The sequence below is a fragment of the Tripterygium wilfordii genome, chromosome 8 (genome assembly GCF_013401445.1).
Source record: "Tripterygium wilfordii isolate XIE 37 chromosome 8, ASM1340144v1, whole genome shotgun sequence".
Lineage (NCBI taxonomy): Eukaryota > Viridiplantae > Streptophyta > Magnoliopsida > Celastrales > Celastraceae > Tripterygium > Tripterygium wilfordii.
The window spans coordinates 9,509,797-9,531,437 of record NC_052239.1 but is presented as its reverse complement, the minus strand read 5'-3'; the positions used below and the strand labels follow the sequence as shown (position 1 = coordinate 9,531,437).

At 38.9% G+C, this 21,641-nt stretch overlaps 5 protein-coding genes across 10 annotated transcripts; 2 read left to right on the top strand and 3 right to left on the bottom strand.

Annotated features, from left to right (window-relative positions):
- The first annotated feature begins 1,383 nt into the window (after window positions 1-1,383).
- Window positions 1,384-6,637, top strand: LOC120003621 (receptor-like protein 6). The gene is made up of 5 exons (XM_038852638.1): window positions 1,384-1,615; window positions 2,444-5,487; window positions 5,891-5,962; window positions 6,096-6,209; window positions 6,551-6,637. Exons 1-5 carry the CDS (start codon window positions 1,384-1,386, stop codon window positions 6,635-6,637), a joined length of 3,549 nt encoding a protein of 1,182 aa, XP_038708566.1.
- On the bottom strand, window positions 6,523-7,511 carry LOC120003808. The gene is made up of 2 exons (XM_038852903.1): window positions 7,169-7,511; window positions 6,523-6,860 (listed from the first exon to the last, which is right to left on the bottom strand). The coding sequence occupies exons 1-2, from the start codon at window positions 7,384-7,386 to the stop codon at window positions 6,638-6,640; spliced, it is 441 nt and encodes a 146-aa protein (XP_038708831.1). The 5' UTR covers window positions 7,387-7,511; the 3' UTR covers window positions 6,523-6,637.
- Window positions 7,512-7,716: 205 nt separating this feature from the next.
- Window positions 7,717-13,058, bottom strand: LOC120003964 (transcription factor GTE4-like). Of its 3 annotated transcripts, none has more exons than XR_005469415.1 (6): window positions 10,843-13,026; window positions 10,714-10,759; window positions 10,514-10,630; window positions 10,304-10,379; window positions 9,061-9,303; window positions 7,717-8,239 (listed from the first exon to the last, which is right to left on the bottom strand). XR_005469415.1 is itself a non-coding variant. In XM_038853137.1 (6 exons), exons 2-5 carry the CDS (start codon window positions 12,595-12,597, stop codon window positions 10,318-10,320), a joined length of 1,980 nt encoding a protein of 659 aa, XP_038709065.1. In that variant the 5' UTR covers window positions 12,598-12,804; window positions 12,918-13,058; the 3' UTR covers window positions 7,717-8,239; window positions 10,304-10,317. The 3 variants fall into 3 exon arrangements, 2 of the variants coding, with proteins under 2 accessions (XP_038709065.1, XP_038709066.1); XM_038853137.1 differs by lacking the exon at window positions 9,061-9,303 and having other exon boundaries at window positions 10,843-12,804; window positions 12,918-13,058; XM_038853138.1 differs by lacking the exon at window positions 9,061-9,303 and having other exon boundaries at window positions 10,514-10,627; window positions 10,843-13,023.
- A 1,030-nt stretch (window positions 13,059-14,088) lies between these two features.
- On the top strand, window positions 14,089-14,757 carry LOC120003209 (non-specific lipid-transfer protein 1-like). Its single transcript, XM_038852088.1, has 2 exons — window positions 14,089-14,472; window positions 14,588-14,757. The coding sequence occupies exons 1-2, from the start codon at window positions 14,132-14,134 to the stop codon at window positions 14,595-14,597; spliced, it is 351 nt and encodes a 116-aa protein (XP_038708016.1). The 5' UTR covers window positions 14,089-14,131; the 3' UTR covers window positions 14,598-14,757.
- A 422-nt stretch (window positions 14,758-15,179) lies between these two features.
- Window positions 15,180-21,570, bottom strand: LOC120003800 (pentatricopeptide repeat-containing protein At3g59040). Of its 4 annotated transcripts, none has more exons than XM_038852890.1 (8): window positions 21,310-21,570; window positions 20,541-20,576; window positions 19,669-19,978; window positions 18,806-19,096; window positions 17,446-17,694; window positions 17,078-17,202; window positions 16,511-16,609; window positions 15,180-16,082 (listed from the first exon to the last, which is right to left on the bottom strand). In XM_038852890.1, the coding sequence occupies exons 1-8, from the start codon at window positions 21,426-21,428 to the stop codon at window positions 15,431-15,433; spliced, it is 1,881 nt and encodes a 626-aa protein (XP_038708818.1). In that variant the 5' UTR covers window positions 21,429-21,570; the 3' UTR covers window positions 15,180-15,430. The 4 variants fall into 4 exon arrangements, with proteins under 4 accessions (XP_038708818.1, XP_038708820.1, XP_038708819.1 ...); XM_038852892.1 differs by lacking the exon at window positions 21,310-21,570 and adding an exon at window positions 20,684-21,043; XM_038852891.1 differs by lacking the exon at window positions 20,541-20,576 and having other exon boundaries at window positions 21,310-21,567.
- Window positions 21,571-21,641: the final 71 nt, after the last annotated feature.

Genomic DNA, 21,641 nt, shown 5'->3' with positions numbered 1-21,641 from the left:
TAGTAGCTTGAAACTCTCCTCAAGACAAGGCGATCCAATCTCTAATGTCCAAGAATATCGAAGTATCGTAGGTGCTCTCCAATACATCACTATTACATGGCCAGAAATTGCTTTTAGTGTGAACAAAGTGTGCCAGTTCATGCAGACCCCTCTTGACACACATTGGAAGGCAGTGAAACGAATTTTGAGATATCTTAAGGGCACTCTCACATCTGGTATCACTCTTACAGCCTCCTCTTACCTCAATCTCACTGGATTTTCGGATGCTGATTGGGGAAGTGATGTGGATGACAGGAGATCTACATTTGGGTTTTGTGTGTTTCTTGGTAATAATCTCATCTCTTGGTGCTCCAAGAAGCAACACACAGTGTCAAGATCAAGTACAGAGGCTGAATATCGCAGCCTTGCAAATGCAACCTCAGAAATTTTGTGGCTGCAATCTCTGTTACATGAACTCCAAGTCTATCAACACAGACCTCCTGTTATTTGGTGCGATAATCTGAGTACAGTGGCCTTATCTGCCAACCCAATTCTCCACTCACGAACAAAACATATTGAACTTGACTTATACTTTGTTAGGGAGAAAGTCTTGGCCAAGCAACTGTCCGTGAATCACGTTCCTTCCCATGAACAAATTGCTGATATTTTTACAAAGCCTTTGTCTGTCTCTTTTTTTCAAAAGCTTAGAGATAAACTCACTGTGCATACTCCTCAGTTTCGTTTGTGGGGTAGTGTTGACAAGGGAGGTTAACACAAGTTGCTCAGAGTGCTTGATTTGCGAGGGAATGTTAGAATGAAATTATGATATTCTCCAAGCTGTTAGCAAAGTTGTTATGGAAAGGATCAAGCCAAAGTTGGTATACGTGAGTTGTTATACAGAGGATATGTCATATGTATAAGATAGAGTTCTAGATAGAGTTTAACTCTATCTTGTAAACTACCTCCTCATAGACATGTATATATACCTCGTGTAATTGTAAACTGGACAGTGAATGAAATATACCTTTCATCTCTACTTCTCTTGTGCTATTTACTCTGTTATTATCTTTCCAATACAATCAGATTAGCGATACATTCTCATATCTTGGTTAGGAGCTCCACGTAATCTACAAGTCCTCATCTTGCGATCTAACAAACTTTTTGGTGAAATTGGAAGGCCTGCATCAAATGCTGATTTTTCCATGTTGCACATCATTGACCTCTCTAATAACCGTTTTACTGGTATCCTTCCTTTTGAGTATTTGCCAAATGTGGAAAGGTATGAGAGCATTTGAAGAAAAAGAGTGGTCATACATGGAGGCAAGTACAACTTTGCGGAAGTCTGAAGATTGGAGCCTTTATTATCCTTTTAACCTTCAATTGACATTAGTTAAAGGTTGATATATGATATACCCAAAGATCCCAAACGCCTTTGTAGTCATTGATCTTTCAAGCAACAAATTTGAAGGAGGGATTCCAGAATCCATCGCAACTTTAAAGAAACTGCAATCACTTAACCTTTCCAACAATCACCTCTCAGGTCGCATCCCATCACTCATAGAGAACTTGACGGATCTTGAATCATTAGTTGCCTGTTTGGCATTGCCGCTCCATTGTGCCAAACAGGGCAAAAACGGTCAGCGGATCCGCTAGCGAGAAAGAAGCTCCCACAGCGGAGGCAGAGGAAGCTGCCTCCTTTTTTTTTTTCATTTTTTTTTGTGGGACCCACTTTCATCATGATGTTTTTGAGTTTTTTTACCTAAATTAATGTGGGTCTCACAATTTTAATAATATATATTTAATACATTATTTAGTTTTATAAGTATTTTTGCCAATAAATTTAATATTTATAATTAATATTATAAAAATTAATTTGATATTTATAAAATAAATAAAATACACATTAATATTCTGGTGCATGTTGTACTTGGTCAATTTTTTCATTTTTTTTTGTTTGTGTAAGTTAAAGAAATAAGAAGGTGATTGATGCTTTAAATAGAATTTCTTTTGTACATACTAAAAATGGAAATTTATAATTTCCTTAATTCCTACAGAAGTAAACATGAATATGGACTATGGGCTAGTTGCAGACATCGGAATGGGAGATTCTGAGAAAAAAAGAGAGAATTTTTTAAATAAAAGCACTTATCAGAGTAACCCATTGGGAAATTGTGAAGTTGACATGAAAGCATTTTGAATTCTCTGCATCAGAATGTTCCATGTCATTCAATGTATCAGAGTTTTGACTGAAAAAAAAAAGGCAAGAGCAAATTGAATGTGATGTCAGAGGACTGCTAGAGTTTATTAGAATCAATAATAAATAAATAAAAATTACTGCAACTTCCATTGGACAATTCTTGAGCTACCTAGAATTGTTTGATGATATAAATGTGAAAATACGCCATTGACTTGCAATTTAAGGTCTTTGTTTGGCTGTGCTCATAAATGGCTTCTTGGTGCTCAGTTCTTCTTCATCTAATCATAACCATGGCAGCTTCATCACAAAAATATTCCTCAGGATTTCTAACCTTGCTTGTCTTAGCATCCTCGTTTCTTCCAATGCACGTTTTGACTTCCACGCCACCACCATGTCACAGAGACGAAAGCTTTGCGTTGCTGCAGTTCAGCCAAAGCTTTGTCCTCGACAGGTCAGCTTCATTTGACCTTTCTGCTCACCCAAAGGTGATATCATGGAATCAACATGGAGGGAATGGAGACTGCTGCTTATGGGATGGTGTTGAGTGTGATGAGAACACCGGTCATGTCATTTACCTTGACCTCAGTAGCAGCTGGTTGTATGGCTCAATCAGCTCCAATAGCAGCCTCTTTAACCTTGTTCACCTTCAAAGGCTTAACCTTGCAGACAACGACTTCAACCACTCTCAAATCCCTTCTGAATTTCGGTACCTTTCGCAACTGACATACCTCAACCTCACCTCATCAGGATTCCATGGCCAAATTCCATCAGAAATATCACACTTGACAAGATTGACTTCGCTTGATCTAACAGGAAGTGTGGATGAAATCAACGGAAGATTGTTGGAGCTTACAGGACTTGGCCTGGAGAGGTTAGTTCAAAATTTAACTCATATTGAGGAACTCTACCTTGATAATGTAGACATATCTTCTGCTGTCCCCAGCAACATAGCAAACCTTTCTGCGTTGACATCTCTTCATCTCGGAAACTGTGGACTTCTTGGTAGATTTCCAAATAGAATTTTTGAACTACCAAACCTACAGGATCTCAATATGGGGATGAATGAAAACCTACTTGGTTATCTTCCTGAGTTTCAAAGGAGCTCACCTCTTAAGATATTATGGCTTGAGAGCACAAATTTTTCAGGGCAGATACCTGCTTCAATAGGAAACCTTCATTCTTTGACTACTTTAAATTTCGCTCTCTGCAATATTGGAGGACAACTTCCATATTCACTTGGTAATCTTACCAATCTCTCCATACTTAGACTCAAACAAAACCATTTCTTTGGGCAAATCCCTTCTTCATTTGCCAACCTTACAAAGCTTACCAATTTGACACTTTCAAACAGTAATTTGACTTGTGGGTCGTTGTCTTGGCTCGGTGAGAAAACCAAGCTCACTCTTTTGGGCATTGGAAAATGCAGTATAAATGGTGAAATCCCACATGTTCTTGCAAACCTTAGTCGACTTGATGCTCTTAACCTTCAATCGACTAATTTAAGTGGTCGAATTCCTCATTGGCTTGCAAACCTCACTCGATTAACTGCCTTAAGCCTTGAAAATAATGAACTGCAAGGTCCAATTCCAGCTTCGATTTCAAAGCTAGTCAATCTTGAACAACTAGCTTTGGAAAGAAATCAGTTGACCGGAATTATAGACTTTGACCTCTTTTTTTCCCTGGAAAATCTAGTGGATCTCGGTTTGTCATATAATAATTTCTCAATGCTCAATGAAACCAGTCCAAATGCTACACTCCCAAAGTGGAGGAATATCGCACTCGCTTCGTGCAACTTGAGGGAGTTCCCAAACTTCCTTCGGTATCAACACAAAATGGCATATTTGGATCTTGTAGGCAACAACATCCATGGAAAGATTCCAAGTTGGTTATGGAACACCGGTAGAGAAACCCTATGGCATATTGCACTTGGTTACAATTTCTTGACTGGTTTTGAGGGCTCTCCACCCATCTCAAGCCTTTCCAATCTAAAACACATAGGAATGGAGTTTAACCAGCTGCAAGGACCACTCCCTATACCACCACCCTCAATTATTGAGTATTTTGTCTTCAATAATAGTTTAAGTGGAGAAATGCCTATTGAGTTTTGCAATCTGCCTAATCTGTTTTCCCTAGATGTGTCTTTTAACCATTTGAATGGCACACTTCCACGATGTTTGTTCAACTTGGGGAATAGTATGAATGTGTTAAACCTCAAATGCAACTACTTCCATGGCAGCATTCCTGAAGCATCTGTAAATGGAAGTAATTTGAGGATGATAGACTTAAGCCAAAATGAATTCCAGGGAAGAATACCAATATCGTTGGCAAATCATACGATGTTATGGATTCTAAACCTCGGTGACAATCAGATTTGCGATACATTCCCATCTTGGTTAGGAGCTCTACCTAAACTACAAGTCCTTATCTTGCGATCTAACAAACTTTTTGGTGAAATTGGAAGGCCTGCATCAAATGTTGATTTCTCCATGTTGCGCATCATTGACCTCTCTAATAACCATTTTACTGGTATCCTTCCTTCTGAGTATTTCCAAATATGGAATGATATGAGAGCATTTGAAGAGAAAGAGTTGTCATACATGGAGGCAAGTATACCTTTGCTGAGGTCTGATTATTGGACCTTTTATTATATTTTTAACATTCAATTGGCATTGGTTAATAAAGGTCGATATATGATATATCCCAAGATCCCAAATGCCTTTGTAGTCATTGATCTTTCAAGCAACAAATTTGAAGGAGGGATTCCAGAATCCATCGCAACTTTAAAGAAACTGCAATCACTTAACCTTTCCAACAATCACCTCTCAGGTCGCATCCCATCACTCATTGGGAACTTGACGGATCTTGAATCATTAGATCTGTCAAACAATATGCTCTTGGGAGAGATTCCGCCTCAGCTGACACAGTTGACGTTCCTTTCATTCTTCAATGTCTCTCAGAATAATCTCTCAGGTCATATACCACAAGGAAAACAGTTTGGCACATTCGAGAACAATTCATTCGAGGGAAACATGGGATTGTGTGGGAAGCCGCTGTCAAAGACGTGTGGAAATGTAGGGGAATCACCTCCATTGGCTCCGACCAATGAAGATGACGAGAACTCAGGTGGTTCTTCAGTATATATTCAGTGGATGATAATTGCTATAGGATATGGAAGTGGACTGGTGGTTGGACTTATCTTTGGACGCAGGTTCACCACATGGAAACATGAGTGGTTTGTGGAAACCTTTAGTCGGAGGCAACGAAAAAGGAGGCAGATAAGGCGAAGGCAGATAACAAGGGGAAGGCAGATAGTTTAAATTTCCCGAGGTAATTCAGATGTTCTCTACTTGGTCATATTACTCCTTTTGTAAACACCTGTAGTGCATTTTCAACTTTGATTCTAGCTTTGCTGTGTGTGTTTGGTTTTTAATAAGAGTTGCAAGGTGGTTGGTACTCTCAGCATTACGATGTTGGAATATTAAGTCTTTTGTTTGTCCTGGGATGAAAATTATATGAATGATGAGCGTCTTTTTTAAGGTAAGGACGTGATTGATTTCAAATATCATGTCAGGATCTGTTAGGGCTGAAACATAAGCCTAGACATAAGTTGTGTTAGTAGTTTCAGTTGGTCATGTTGACCATGTATTGTATTGTGCTAGCTTGTGTGGACTGCCATGTCATATGGTTTTATAGTATTTTAATATGTGCTTGTAGTGCTGCCAGTGCCAGATAAGCAATCTAGAAGAAATATCTAGGTTTCTTATTCTGGAATGTTGTATTTCATATGTAAGATGGTGTACTCTTTTGAATGAAAAAACATGTATGTGTTCCTGTGAGATATACTGTGGTGATTTCCTGATTCTTGTTCTTGCTCTTGTTTTTAATCTGTGAGTGTGAAGTTGTATTTCTGTTGGCTTAGTCACTGCTAGTTAGCTTGGCAGTGGTCTGTGTTTGCAATCAGTTAGCAAGATTGAAGACTGAAGCTGTGTTGATGCCATCTGAGTTCAAGACAAGACTAGAGCTAGAATTCTGTGTGTTAGGAGCTTGATTTCTGAATATTAACAGGATCAATAAGCATGATGTCTTCTCAGTCTCTCCAACCATTCTAAAATAAAAGAAGAATGAATGTCTATCCATGTCTCTCTTCTCTCCCCACCAAACCAAAACAACAGACCAACCAGAGTCCTTGTTACAGTAGAGACTGAGTTTAGTTATGTTATTTCTTAATATGTGGCTAAGCTTTGTGACAAGTTAGCTTGTTCTAGAAAGTTGTTTTGTGGCCATGTACTTTGGTTGTGTTAGCTTGGTATTGTAAAAAAATCGTTAATGTCTCTGTAAGAACAAGTTCAGAGAATGGAAGTTTTGATCTTGCAGAGCCTAATTCTCACTGTGTCTTCTCCTGGTTGTGTTATCGCAGTTCAGGGAGTTCCAGACTTACAGTCCTTCATTTACTTCTCCTGATCAAACATCAAGAGAATAAAAGGAGGAAGGCAAAACCAATAAACAGAGAGACCATGGAAATGAATCAACAGGGGATCTGAGAAGTGAACCACTCCATGACATGAATGGGTGCCTTGCCTTGATCAGCTCCAGAGCCAGCTCCACTATTATTGTCACGCACAGACAGCAATGACATATGCAACGGTTTGCACAAATCCCAAGACAGAAGTCAATCAGATCAATCCTGAAAGTAACCGAATTTAGTCAAAACAGACAAAAACCAACCATAGGAATAGGATTGTTCAAAAAACAAATCGATTATATACCAAAGAATCGATTATCCCGAATCAAAACATTTACCAGAACATTTAGGGAATTCAAAATACCAGAAGTTATAAGGATTTAAAGATTACTTCTATATAGCAAAAAATTATCCCTTTTTATTCTCAAAATCACAAATGGCGGTAGAAGCTAAGAAGTTCTTAATATCCAGACTATGCAACAATGGAGATCAGAAGGGAAAGAAACGGAAAGGGAAGGCCCAGAAGAAACCCAAGTGGTCTGCACTCGCCGTCTCCACGGCACATGATCGCTATTTCACAGTAATGCCATGTTTGTTGCTCGAGTCTTTCTTCTTGGATGTGATAGAGGTTGTAGTGTTGGTGATGGCTTACTCTGAGAACATTGTCCGCTGGCTTTTGCTTCAAAGCACAGCTTGCGACTCTGCTCCTAAATGTTCGAGAGGACTGAATGCCTCTGTTTATTAACATATCTGTTCATACATATAAGGTAAATCATTCCCCTTCTAGTATCCATTTTCTCCGGGGAATGATTTGGTACGCAAAGTCAAAATTGAGAAATTCATCTTTTGTCGTTTAGATGGATGGATAGCTACACCAAAAGGGTCAACGACATTAGGTAGACTCTGGTTTAGATAAAAGTTTTGAATATTGCTAAACCACTCTAGAGGTCGAATATTACTCCAATTTAATCTAACAAACCCAATAATGCAGAAAGAAATATTACTCCGACCATGCAGAGTACTGTTGTGAAGATGAAGAAGGGTTTTGTTGATTTTAAGTTGATGGGTTGGAACCTTGTTAGAGGTTGAGATAGCATGGCCGAGCTAAGTCTCCCTCTCATGTTCATTTTCATAGTACAATCAAAATCAGTCCAGACAAACAACTACAGAACAAGCCAAAGCAATACCAAGGAAGAACCCTTGTGGAAGTGAATTACGACTTCATGAACTTGGCCTACAGACTAGCTTGTGTATAATACCACCCAAAAAAAAATCCTGAATCTAACACTACATAATCAAGTACAGTCAGGCTGAGACTAGTGTGTGTAGCTGAAGTTAGTCATCTACATGTGCTACGCATACAAACCATCTTGTATCTAATCACCATCTCCATATTCTACCTTATATTATACAAATCTCTAACCACGCGAATAAGCCACGTTCAGGGACACGGACAGATTCAGCCGATAGGATGACAAAAGACCCCACATTGCAGTGGCAAGAAGGCTTGGCGGCATTGAGAGCTTTTCCCAATTCCGAAATATGAAGACCAAAATCACCATCTTGTAGAATTCCAATGTAGTCTTAACTTTCTGAACAGCCTGAACAAACGTAACAAAAAACAAAGAGGTTAGTAAAAGCCTAATACATTCAAGTGGCATGATAGCTAATCACATCATATCTAAAACAATGAAGTATGGAAGATCAAGAGAGCTGCAAGGCCCTGCCAGAAAGACTAATACAGGGAGAGCAGGCACAATTGCAGTTCTGTAATTTAGAAATTCAGTAACTCGTATAAAATTTTAGAAACAGCTCCAGGATAATTGCTTTCACTTCAGCATGATACAGATACAAACTTTTTTGAATGGAAAGAAACAAACAAAAATCAACACGAGCACAAAGTAAATAAGTTTCACACATCATACAGAAGTCTGGAATTTATTTTTATGATGCCACATCATTTGTACTCGTGGTATAAGAGTGAGATTAACCTTTTAGGGATAAACATTGCCAATATTAGAAACCTTGGTTCATCTTTACCAGTTTACCTTTCATCATCCTAATATAAAATAAAGATAAAAGCTGATCTTATTATTCTTAGTAATAGGAGATTAAGATACAAATTAGTCTACCAGGATGCCTTCTCCAATTCTCAGGAGAAGCAATTAAACCTTCATGACTAATGATTATCTGTATTGAATACAAATTTTACCGGGAAGTAGTGGTTAGGTGCATCAGGAAGTCTTTAGCAGTTGTAGGGATGACACAATAAGAGACCAACATAACCCATTATCAACTATTTTCAAATTCCAGCAAACCTGTAAATTCTAACCTTCCAGTAAAAGTAAACTCCATAAAACTGACCCAAAAACTCTTTACATAAAAAGGAAAAAGACATACAAGTCTTAAATCTTAATACTACCTTGAAAAGACTATTGGTTCTCAAATAGACAATAAAATCTAGATTCCTTTGTCTTTGAATTTGCTCCAGTGACCTTTATGTGTCTTGCATCAGTTAGGTTGCTCTCAGATCTGGACCATCTCCAAGTTGTGGGTCTTTTAAGAAGATAGTGCAACAGCTTACTACCATGCTTTTCAATCGCAGAGGCATCACATATTCACTGAATGTCCACTATAATTGGCTCATCCAAATACAAAAATATTCCTACACACACCATCCATATCCATATATCAGCACCAATCTTTTCCAACTTCTCTTCAATCTGCGACCACCATCGGAGAGAAAACCCTAACCAACTATTCCAGATCCTATAATAATGGTTCCAAGTGAACTAGCAGTAAATGGAATAAAAGGGAATATCAATCAGCCTACATAACATTTGGTGAACATCGCAACCTACAAACGGATATAGGCTACAAGTGAAGGAACTATTGTGGAGTTAAAAGGCTCGGAAATTCAATCCAATTCAAAAGAGAAAGGAAGACTGATGTACTTGCTTCCACTGTTAGTGTGCTAGAGTTTTTGAGTGGGCAGAATCTAGCTTCGTTGTAATTTGGTCGATGTTCAAGTAAGCTTCGCTTTTTGGTTCAGTCAAAAGTAGGGGTAAAGCATAAAAGCAAGCATATACTATTTGAGTAGTAGAAAAGTCACACTTTGTAATTGCTTGGCATCCCCTTGGTGCTTTTATATATGTTATCTATTCTCTTATTATTCAAAAAAGGAAAAGAAAAACTGCCCAGGTAAAACCATTAAAATTTCTAGTAAAAAAGTCATCCATCTTTTGGGTCATATGGCAATTCATACAGGGGTGGATGCTAGGAGTATGCACAAGAAACTAAAAGGAACAGTCCCCACTGGAACAGTAAAAAGTTACAGGCATCATTACAAGTAGGAGTGAGTGCATTTTTCCACAAAAATATTATTTCACTCCATTAATACATGCTTTGAATCTGACAACGTATGAGCTACCAAGGATCATCATTGTTACCCCTAATCAATCAGTTTCAACAAAAAAAAAAACTTCTCACTTGCCAACCAAACTCTAGTTAAGCGACAAGTCAATGACAACCGGAAATCAGAGGTATGTGACAAATTTCAAATATCAATATAGTGAATCATTAGGAAAGAAAATAACTCAGAATACATGAAGAAAAAATACTACATATGTGACCTTTGAGGAAAACATAAAAGGATACCATTCTACCTGAACAAAATATGTCAAGTCCTAGGTGAATGCCCTATATCGGACTCAGATGTCGAGGAGCTGTCACTATCAGAGTCTGCAATATTGAAACATAGAAATAGATTTTAGAAAAAAGAGATGGAAGGACCTCAACTCGACATGGATGTTATTGCTTAAATGAAAAGATAAGATGCACAAAACTGGCTAGAAACTTAAAACTGTAGCAATTACCACTTGAAGAAGATCCAGAATCACTGCTAGAGCTGCTTGAACTACTTGACCTACTTGCATTATCCCCCCCTTTTCCCCCTTCAACAGGTAAAGAGGAGGCGCCATTCCTTCCATCTGCTGGGGAAAAAAATCAACAGTCCAATTGAAAAGGCAATTCACAGACTTAATACATATTTATTTTTGTGTTCTCAAGACATTACCTATTTCCATTTCTTTTGGTGCCTCTGCCACAACTGGGGTTGGGAGCTGAAAAGAAAGAAGCACAACAAAACATTTAGTAACTGTACCGGAAAAGACTTAAAATTAGAATATATGACTTAAGGCTTTACTTGTTGTCGGACATTCTGCTCAGCCTCTGCTCTTGCTTGCATGGCAAGTTCAGCCCTTCTCTTGTTCTTGCTCAAACTCTTTTTGTAGTTGGTTACAAACCGGTCAAGTTCCCAGAGAGTCTCAGTATCAACACTATCAATATCCACTTCAATTTCATCATCCTGTTGAAATAGTGTTGAATTCCGCTTCTTAATGATCTGAACAATGTTGTCCAGCTTCTCTGATGGTAAACTCTGAAGGCTTGTGCTAAGCTTCTGCTTCTCGTCATATGTCATATCCCTCTTATGTGGATCCTTTGCCTTTGGCTTCTTCGGAGCAGGAGTCCTTACTGAAGGAAGGGGAGGAGGATGTGTCATTGATTCTGATCTATCCAAAATCCTCCTCACATCAAGTGGAGGTGGCCGAAAAGGAGGGGCCTTTCTTGAAGTTGGTGTATAAATTCCCATTGCATAATCAACACTGAGTAGCATCATCTCACGATTATAATCTGACTCTATAACAGCCAATTTCTCCTCAAATATCTTCGACAATTGCTCAGCCATTATGTGGACATCTTGCCCTTTGGGGTTATAAGTCATCGCATTACTAAATGTAAGCCTTACATCCTCTGCGAATTCTATTGGTGACTTATACCGGTTCTTATTCAGCTTCGACTTCACAGTGCCCAAGTCCATCGGATGTTTAATAATAGTAAAATAGTCATGTAAACCCAGAGAGTTAACATCAACAGGCGTATTAAACACCCAGCCATGCTTATGCTTCATCAATCTCTCAAGCAAAGCACTACAACTCTTAAAAACCTTACTACCTGGCCTAAACCCATGTCCCACTTCCCGTCCTCCGTGCTTCTTCCCATTCAATTTTGCCCTTTTGTTGCTCTCAGCTGGAGGAAACTTGTCTTTCGCAAGTAAAAACTCTGAATTCCTATAGAACTGATTAGCCTTTGGAGTCCTTTTCTCTTTCTCCACATTTTCAACTGCACCCTGACTATTCTCCAACGTCGGTATACTCAATTGATTCAAGGACTTAGACTGCCTAGGAGTAAAACCCTCAACTGGAACTCGAGCTGAGGCCACCTCAGAATGAACCATCTTCACTCCATGATTGAACCCAAAGTTCAAAGGCACGCATGAATGACTAACCACACCCCTGCCACTACCCTCACTGACAGAGACACCACCACTAATAGGCCCCTTTTTCTCTTCAATCTTCTTTGCCAAACTCCTCACCATAGCCAACTCGCCCTCCAGCTTCATCCTTAACTCCCGCACCTCATTCTTGGACAATGAAGGCACATTAACTTTCCATCGATCCTCTGAGCCCTCCTTCATGGCCCCATTTCCTGAAGGCTGTTCACATACGACAGGTTCCACCTCTTGCTGCCTGTTAAGACTCGAAGTGTCATCCGACCCCACATCTAGTCGTGAAACAACCTGCTGCTGGGAGGAATCCACTTCCGCAGTGGCTAGGGCTTGGGAAAGTTCTTGAATTGAGTCATTCTTCTTATTCCCGTCATTATCGATGCCACCATCTTTACTGGAGATATTATTGTTGTCCTCGTTGTTGTTTGCAGTATTGGCAGTGAAGCTGGTGGTGTTGTTGTTAGCGTTCGTGTCGGTGGTAGTGGTCGGGGCAGCGGTGTTGTTCTTCTTTGGACCTTTAACGGCTTTCCTTGTGTACACCTTGCTCTCCGTATAGCGCTGCTTCTCTTTATTGCCTTCAGTTCCTTCTCGAACTATAGTCCCCGACGCCATACATGTACCCCAGGAAAAACCCTAATCCCCTGTGTTTTCCTTGCACTCAAAAACAAATCTTTTAGGGCTTTTGTCTCTCCAGCAAAACCCTAAAAACCCTGACTTCACGAAGAATCAAAATTCAATATAGGGTTCCTTTCCCCAAACCAACCCTATATAGATAAAACGCCGCTCTCGAATCTCCCTCAATTCACTGAATCTTGACCTCTACAAGCACAGATCGACACAGAACTAGCTATATGTACAATCAATATAGACAAAAGATACAGAACGATTTGGGATTCGGAGGACAAAACACAGTAGGGCTTCGAGCTAGTTACCTTTTTGGTTTGGATCCAATCTTCTTCTCCGTCTGGCTTTCTCTCTCTAAAAAGGGGTTTCTCTCTCTAGAACTCGCTCTTTCTCCAAAATGTAAATCCCCTGTCTTAGAGATCTACGGCCAGAAATGCGTTCGTGAATCCAAGAGCCGTGCTTTGGAAAGTATCGTAAGACGAATAGGTGCGTCAGACTCACGAGTATTGACGGCAGTGTCAGAAACGGACCAATTATGGAAGAGATAGGGTTGCGCGTGTAATATACGCTGTTAGCTTTTGATGAGGCGGTTTAATGGCGCGGAGTTTTGGATTGTGATTTTTTAAAAGGTTTCTTATGCGCGAGCATGGCGCGTGCATGCAATTCGCGTTGTCCGAGACAAAATGGTCTGGGCCACTGGGGTTGTGGCGCCGTGTGGGTCGTAGACAGTCTCTTGATTTCAAATCTAAGGCCCAAACTTTACTAAGCCCAATACATGACAATGTGGTATCACTATCACCTCCATGAAACGACAACGTATGAGGGACCCATCCGATCTAACAGGCTAACCATAGAATCTACAAGTCCTTCAAAAACGATAAAAACCTCAGTTGACATGTCAGTTATCCCTATTTTTGAGGTTCTAAATGAAATCGTGAAAAATGTCCGCCCTACGACTATAGAATATATAGGTTTTTCGAGAATGATAAAGATCACACCAGTTGATATCTCAATTATCAGAGCTGTTGAGTTAGACGCACAAGATCCAAATGAATTTGTGAATTTCACATATCGCATAAAATTCTTGTGTACCACTCAGCAGTTGGGGTAAATGGGATATAAGCTGTTGTATTGCAATATGTGGCAATTGTCATTACATATATGGATTGCACTTGTCCCTTTTTGAGATAATAACACTAGTTGATATGCATGCAGCATGCTTAGTCTTGCACTAAAAACAACAGAGCTCAACAACCTTCAGTTACTTCCATTGAAAAACTCTTCTCCTCATTGACACCTATTATGGAAAAAGCTTCCCAACACCATTGACAAGTATACAAACAAAAGGGAGAAGGAAGCCAGCAATGCACAAAAGCCATCATGCTTCCCCCCTAAAGCCTAAAAACAAGAAAGCCAAAGTTCTGTAACGTCTCCCATCACCAACTATATAACACCCTTAAATTTTCTACATCGAAAACCACTTCTCATCTATCAATTCAAAGAAAAAAAAAAACTTTTTGACATGAAGAAGGGTGCAGTTGTGGCAGTGATGATGGGTCTGGCCATGGTGATGTTCATGGTGAAGCCAGGAGAGGGGTTGAGTTGTATGCAGATTGAGTCAATGCTGGCTCCATGCATGCCTTACCTCCTGAACGATGGCACTCCATCGGAATCATGCTGCAGTGGGGTTAGGAGCCTGCAATCCTCTATGCCCACCACCACAGACCGGCGCGCAGCCTGTGAATGTGTGAAGCAAGCAGCCAGCCAATACCAGGGCATAAAGCCTGATGCTGCCAACCAGCTACCTAAGAAGTGTGGGATTGAATTCAGCATGCCCATCTCTAAGGATATTGACTGCAGCAAGTGAGCTTCATTATTTATAACTCTCACTTTTAGTCTGCAGTTTAATTAATCAAAGACTTTCAAGATCTCACTTTGTTGCTAACAAGTTTCTTTAATTTCCAATTGCTTTTGGCAGGATTTCTTAGAGTGGAGGCTATTGGGGTTGAAGAATAAAGAGGAATCCCACTAAAGCTTGTGATGTATGTGTGTGTTCGGTGAATGTGGTTCTCCTGAGTCACGAGAGAACCATTGATGTATGGAATATTATGTTAAATAAAATGAGTTCAAAGTTATGTATCAACACAAAGTATTTACAGATATATGCAGCAGTTGAAAAAACTTCTCAAGGGAAAAAGAAAAATAGAGAACAAGAGAATGTGGAAGCACTCACATTCACATATACTCTGATTATTGGTCTCATAATCATTCAACTCATACACAACAATAAAAGTACTTTCTTATGGAGAAAAAAAAAACAAACTTTAGCCCATATTCTCAGAATCTGAATTCAATATCTATGGTAAGTATGGTAATCACAAGAGAAGTCTACAGGATCAATATCCCCCGTATTCCAAATTGCTAAATTTCCCCAAAAATGATAGCTTAATAGTCTAGATGTAGCCATATGTATCAGAAGACATGATTAATGCCCTTACATGAAGAAAATTGCAAGTAGATTTTTTTTTTTTTTTGCTTAAATGGCCATACGAAGCTATCATATCATAACCGTAGGAAAATTGCTGGTGATTTGAATCATATCACAATCTAGGGTAATTTACACATGCAGTGATGAGTTACAACTTTAAGCAAAAATCGTCTTTCATATAGTGCATGAAAAAATACGTTGTGAAAGGCCAGGACAAACTCTGGATGAAGTAAACGCTAATGCTAGCCTGCTAGGTACTGAACAGTATACAATATAAATTTTACAAAATCACACAAGCCTTTCAGGCTTGTGTCGACCATATTTCAAAAATATTCATCTTGCTTTCTCATTAGAAGAAATGGCATCTTCTGCCTCATCCTCATCCTCATATTCATCTTCATCCTCGTCAATGAACCGAGAAACCTCATTGACCGTTTGCTGATTGCTATGAGGATCTAACAATTCATCCTGCTTTTCACCATACGATATGGTCTCGTCGGCATCAACATCATCCTCATCTTCCTCATCAACAAACCTAGAAATCACGTTGAACTTTTGTCCGTTACCATCATTATCAAAATTGCCTACAAGTTGCTTAGCTTCCAGTTGTTCATCTGCCGTTTTTGCTAGAGATAGAAGGATATTTTTCGCCTTTTGGTCAGGTGGAAGCCCACTAGATTCCATCTCCTTGTACCAAACAACTGCACTGTCAAAATCCCTGCTCTTACCATATGCATCCATGATTGTAGTGAAGATTGTTTGATTTGCTTTGATCCCAATCATCCGCATTTCTTCAAATTTCTCCATCATTTTCTCAGAATCATTTAACTTAGCATACCCTTTGATTAATGTCCCATATGTGACGATATTAGGTTTAAAGCCATCTTGCTTCAATCTTTGGAAGAATTTTTCAGCACCCTCCATATCAGATGCGTTCACATAAGCTGACAACATAGTTGTGTACGAGCATATATCTGGGTTGCACCTGCAAAGGAAAGAAACAAATATAATATTCCTATGAAAACAGATTTCCTTTTAAATATTGCCCACACTATCCCATGTATTTTTTTTTATTTTAAATTAGAAACCCACATGCAGGGCCATGACATCAATTAAGCAGGACCCATTCGATGTCCAAAAACCAGCTTGTAACCATGCATGTTCTTGAGTTCCCGGAAAGTATAAAAAAAAACTGCCAACGTGGAGGCACACTTCTCCAAGTTGATTTGTGTGAGAGAACGAGCACAATGAAGAAAAAGCCCAAAAATTAAAAATAAATCCCCTGACAATAAAACACAGAAATTCCACATGTGAGGTGCAGCCTAGGCTCTCATCTACGAATCTTTATTGCCCATAAACTAAGTACGCAAGGATCCCTCATGGAAATTTGAATTACTTATAGTATGTTTTTACCTGTCCCTTCTCATGCTCTTGAACACAGCACGAGCTTGTTCCACCATTCCTGAGATTGCAAATGCATCAAGTAGAATATTGTAAGCTTTGTGGGTTGGCCTGAAAAACAAACAGAAGAATGGCATATCATGACCTCTACGAGCGATGATTTGATGTATTTAGCGAACAGTAAACAGCAACAAACAAAAGAAAATAAAAAAAATCCCAAACAAATTAAAAACATGATAAGAAAGAACACAGTAGGTTATCCACCCTATGTTCCTGAGAGCTCTGCTCTGTTTAAGTGAGAATTTGGTGAGCCTTGGGGATTTATAAAATACTCAGTCTTTAGAGCAAAGAAACAATCAAAACAAAGTTGACAAGTCAATCTCGTTTTTTCCAATAGTCTTAGACGGAAAAATGAGGTGCAAAGGAAGCCCCATTAAGGTGGCTTTCTTTGTGTGTGCATGGACTTCAAATGAGTTACGGAAGTCAAACTTATATTAAACCCATATCTAGAGTTAAGTTTTAGAACCTTGGCAGTTGGCTCCATGCAAAAAGAACACAAAAATATGTGGAGTATCACACCTGACTTTAGCATCCAACATCTCCTCAAAAACAGCTAAAGCTTCGTCTTCCCTCCTAGCTTTCCCATAAGCATTAATGAGTGAGGCGTAGCTCACAACATCAGGTCGAAGACCAGCTCTTTGCATCTAGAAGCAGGCATTTAGGTCAAATTTATCATCAAATAGAGAAGATGGGTGTAGGAGAAAGGGGAAATTATAGATGAAGATCCCCAAAAATGTTGAGAAACTATAGTTGTACTAGATCCATAAAAAGCACTTTCGGAGAACTACTATGCAACTCATGGTTCATATCAAATGTATTCCTCATGAAACAATTGCATATAGTTATCCAGAATATCATAAATAAAGGATATAGATCTTTAGATTTACCTGGTCATAGATCTTTGAGACCTCCTTGTAATTAGTTTCAAATGACATCAGACTATTATAAGTAACTGTAGATTGTGGAACTCCACGCTCAGCCATCAGTGTAAATAATTTTCGCGCTTTGTCATAATTTCCAGATTTCTTGTACATATAGATCATCATGTGGAACATTTTCTGGTCCGGTTTCAGAGGTGACTTTTCTGCATTCAAAAGGGTCTCGAAAACTTCTTCAGCTTCTTTAAACTTGTTTCCCTGCGATAGCCCGGTAATACACAAGATGAAGTAAAGTAGAAGCTGGATGAAAACACGAATTCAAAAACTTTTTCTTGGACGAGTCAGGTATCCAAATACTTAGAGAGAGAACATTATAGGCTGGAAGTCAGCATGAAACATAAATCATGTACTGGTCAGAGTAAGGCAACTCTTGCTTATGTGATGCCGAATGGAAGTGGAAGAATTTCTAAAGCTAACTTGGATTTACTCGGATTTCAACAATTTGACGCTTTCATTGAGCGATCAATCTCTGTCAAGGTTGAGGTTGGGTGTCAGAGTTAGATTTTGGAGAGGGCTTGTCCATCCATTGGGTGGGGGCCTAAGGTTGGACTTTTACACCTTGAATTTCGGCTAGAAGGAATTTGCAGCTTGCTGGAATTTTTGGCCACCAATGTTCCAAGTCCAAAAGAGATCAGTTTAACAATGGAAGTTGATACTAATGCTAGTGCTGCTGGGAATACGCCTAGTAACAACCGGGCGAGATTTGATGCAATGGAGAGGAGTTCCTATGGAAGAAGCGTCCTGGAAGGATTATGACGACATGTGCTTTCTACACTATAGATTGTATTAGGGTTCAATTCTCTAAATTCTATCAATCAAGTCTATCTTTTATTTTGTTCGTCAGTGCTTTCAATTGGATTTGATTTGTCTGTTGTGAGATTATTAACTAGGTCCTCAACATTATGCTTCAATACTCATTCATTAAATCATAAGGGCCGTCAACATTATAAGTTGCTTTCTGAAGAGCTGAACCTCATGGTCAAAGCAAGTGTGTTCATATGTAAACTCTCAGCAGCCCCCAACCATTGCACTGTATTACAAAGCACGTCCCAGCCTACCCTATAACTGACTTTTAATGCTTAACAATTTAAACATGAACCCAATTTTCAAGGGCCCTGGAATATACTGGTAAAACGAATTTTGACATGTACAAACTTAGTCAGACTTAACACATATGAGATCCAAACTTGCAGTCTTTAAATTGCATTGACCTGAATTACAGCTAAAACAAAAACCTTGTTTTGACAGCAAACCAAGGGTTGACATTAAGTTAACAGAATTTAAAGATAAATCTTTAATAAGCTCTTACCTCAACAAATATTTTAAGTATTATCTGATATGTATGAGCAGAAGGTTCCGGGCCTGAGGATTTCATTCTTCGAAAGATAGCTTCAGCATTGTTGTGTCGAGCTCCTTTTCCATATGCTTCCATAAGAGCAGTATGGGATACAACATTTGGCGCATAACCCCTCTTGTTCATAAAGCTCAAAACCTTCTCAGCCTTATTGAAGTCCCCTTGCTTCCCATAAGCTGTGATTAGCATCAGGAAATCCATTTCATTGAAGTCCCACCAAGGCTGAATACGAAGCCATTCAAGAATCTAGAGAACAAAAGCATAGCATACAATAAATATATCATATAAATAGCCTAAGAACAGAAAAATTATCGTCCTTCATGCAGTCAATAAAACTAGAGAATTTTGGCTATTAAGAATATGCAAGGCTATCCACAATCAATGTTAAGAATCATCTCTAAAGGAAACAGCCCAAATTTTCAAAACGTTAATTTAATCCAACTACAAAAGCAACTTTATTTCCTAATGTTCCATGTTCCCTTTCCCTTTCCCTCCAATTTTTGGCTTTTGTGTTAGTTCAGAAAAATAATCAATCGAAGCAACAATAAAACCACTAACTGTAAGAAATAACTAAACAGATTGAACAGATGAATTTGATGCACACATGTTATGAGATGTAGCCATACAAAACAAGTTCAGATGACTGCTGGACTTCATATGACTAAACACAATTTCTTTCACTCTGCTCCATTTAATGCCAATTAGACTTCAAAATATCAAAATGAAACCTGCTACCCACTAATAATCATCAGTTTTAAAAAGGGAAATCAGAAGAAATGTAGCAGGAAGTAAAGGGCAATACAGAAGTCTTTGCCTACCTCACCAACAAGGTTCCATTTTTTTAGCTGCTTGAATCTAACCAATGTACCCAAAACTAAGTCTTTTGGAAGAGCTTGGTCTTTGGACCTCCTGCTTTTGAGAACTGAAACCGCGGACCCTCCCTCCTCAATCTCAGTCATGAGTTTCCTCCAGTTCTTCTGATCAGCTTCATCAGCTGCATCTTTGAAGACCTCCACTTTCTTCCTCTTCTGCAAGAACTTTCTTGGTGGCAGCATACCCACAGATACTATTTTCAGTCCTCCATGGATTTTAACTTGGGTCTCAAGCGGACTAATATGTAATTTTGAGCTGAAACATAGACAATAAATTTCAATGTCATCAATGCATGGTCAGCTGACTAGCACTAGCTTTATAAATATACTAGAAGCCAACCTGCGCAATCGTTTCATGTGCCTAGATAAGTATCAAGTTTCATAATAGAAAATCTTGTTGATGAAACATAATACTCAAGGCAATAACAATGATGAAATTGACAGCTGATCAGTTTATATATCCAATGAATATCATAGCATCAACTCTGCTACCGTAGTTAAATCATAGACCAACTATTTGATGTCAAGCAACCACAGTACCATACCAATGAAATTGTTATCAATATTCCTCTGCATCAAAGCTTTAGGAAGGAAGGAATATACACCTCGTAACACAAAATATGCTAAGCACCCACTAATGGCATATTAATTATCAGTTTGAATTCAAATGTACATATATATGGAGTTAATTGGAGTAAAATATCAAACTCAGTCAAGCTCATAGACATGTATATGCATGATATTCCAGTCCAATGAAAAGAGAGAGCCTCAGTAATTAGGCTTTAATTGCTGCTCGACTTTTAGATTGGGCAGTTCACCTTGTACATGCTTGTATACATTTAGCTGAATTGTACCTACCAACACCATCGAGGTATATAAATTAGAGAAAGCCCAATGCAGTAAGGCTAGCTGTTCAATATGATCTTAAAATCCACAATTTCGGTATGGAAACAATACATACATGTGAAGCTCAACCAATCAATAAGAACCTACAAATTTGATCATCTTCATCCCTTTCAGTAATATCAATTGTGGCATTGTTTTCAAGTGCTGCCCATTGTAAACTCTTCTATTTTAGTCCAAAAATTTCTTGGATAAATTATTACTCTATTTTTTAAAAAAAAAATCAGAGAAAAAAGTAATTTGAATACATTATGACTTGCGAACAAGTCAAAGTCCAAATCCCAGAAGGATTAATAAAATAGACAACAGTCAATGCAGAGGAAAGAAGCCGTTTTAGGATTATAGAAACAGAGAGAAACGGGAAGAAAGAGAGAGAAACGTGAAGAAATTGATAAAAACAAAGAGATTGATACACAAACTCAACAATGAAGATAATAATAATAATAATAATAATTTAAAGAAAGAAGCGAAGCAGGTGGACGACGTGCCTTCTCCTATTGATTACGCCCTTTTTTCCGGTTAATTCACTTCTTCCCCTTCCCTCCCCCTCCCCTTCTATCAAAGCAATCTCTCCCTTGAAACACCGCCACCTCCATCACCAATTTGGTCTTGAAAGAGGCCAAAACCCCAGAACAAAAGCCATAATATCAGAAAAGTAAACGCTAAAAACTCAAAATTTCTCACCTGTGAATAGGATTGGACGGAAGTGGAGAAGGCACGCAACGGCGACGGGGCCGCAAGGTGGGCCTGATCGTGTGAGATGAAGTGCCGTGATTTGAGAGACAAAAAACGTATGCATCCATCCTCAAGAAGAGAAGAGGTGAAGGGAAGTGAGGTGCCCGCGGAAGCCGAACTCAGTACTCCTATCCGACAGACAAGACAAGCCAGATGTCCCAAAAAAAAAATCCCACTTTTGAAAAGCCTAAACTACCCTTCACAATTCATTAAAGCCCAATCGACTACTCCCAGCCCCAGCATGTAGTTCCTGAAAAGCTGGTGAAGAAGTTTTTCACAGA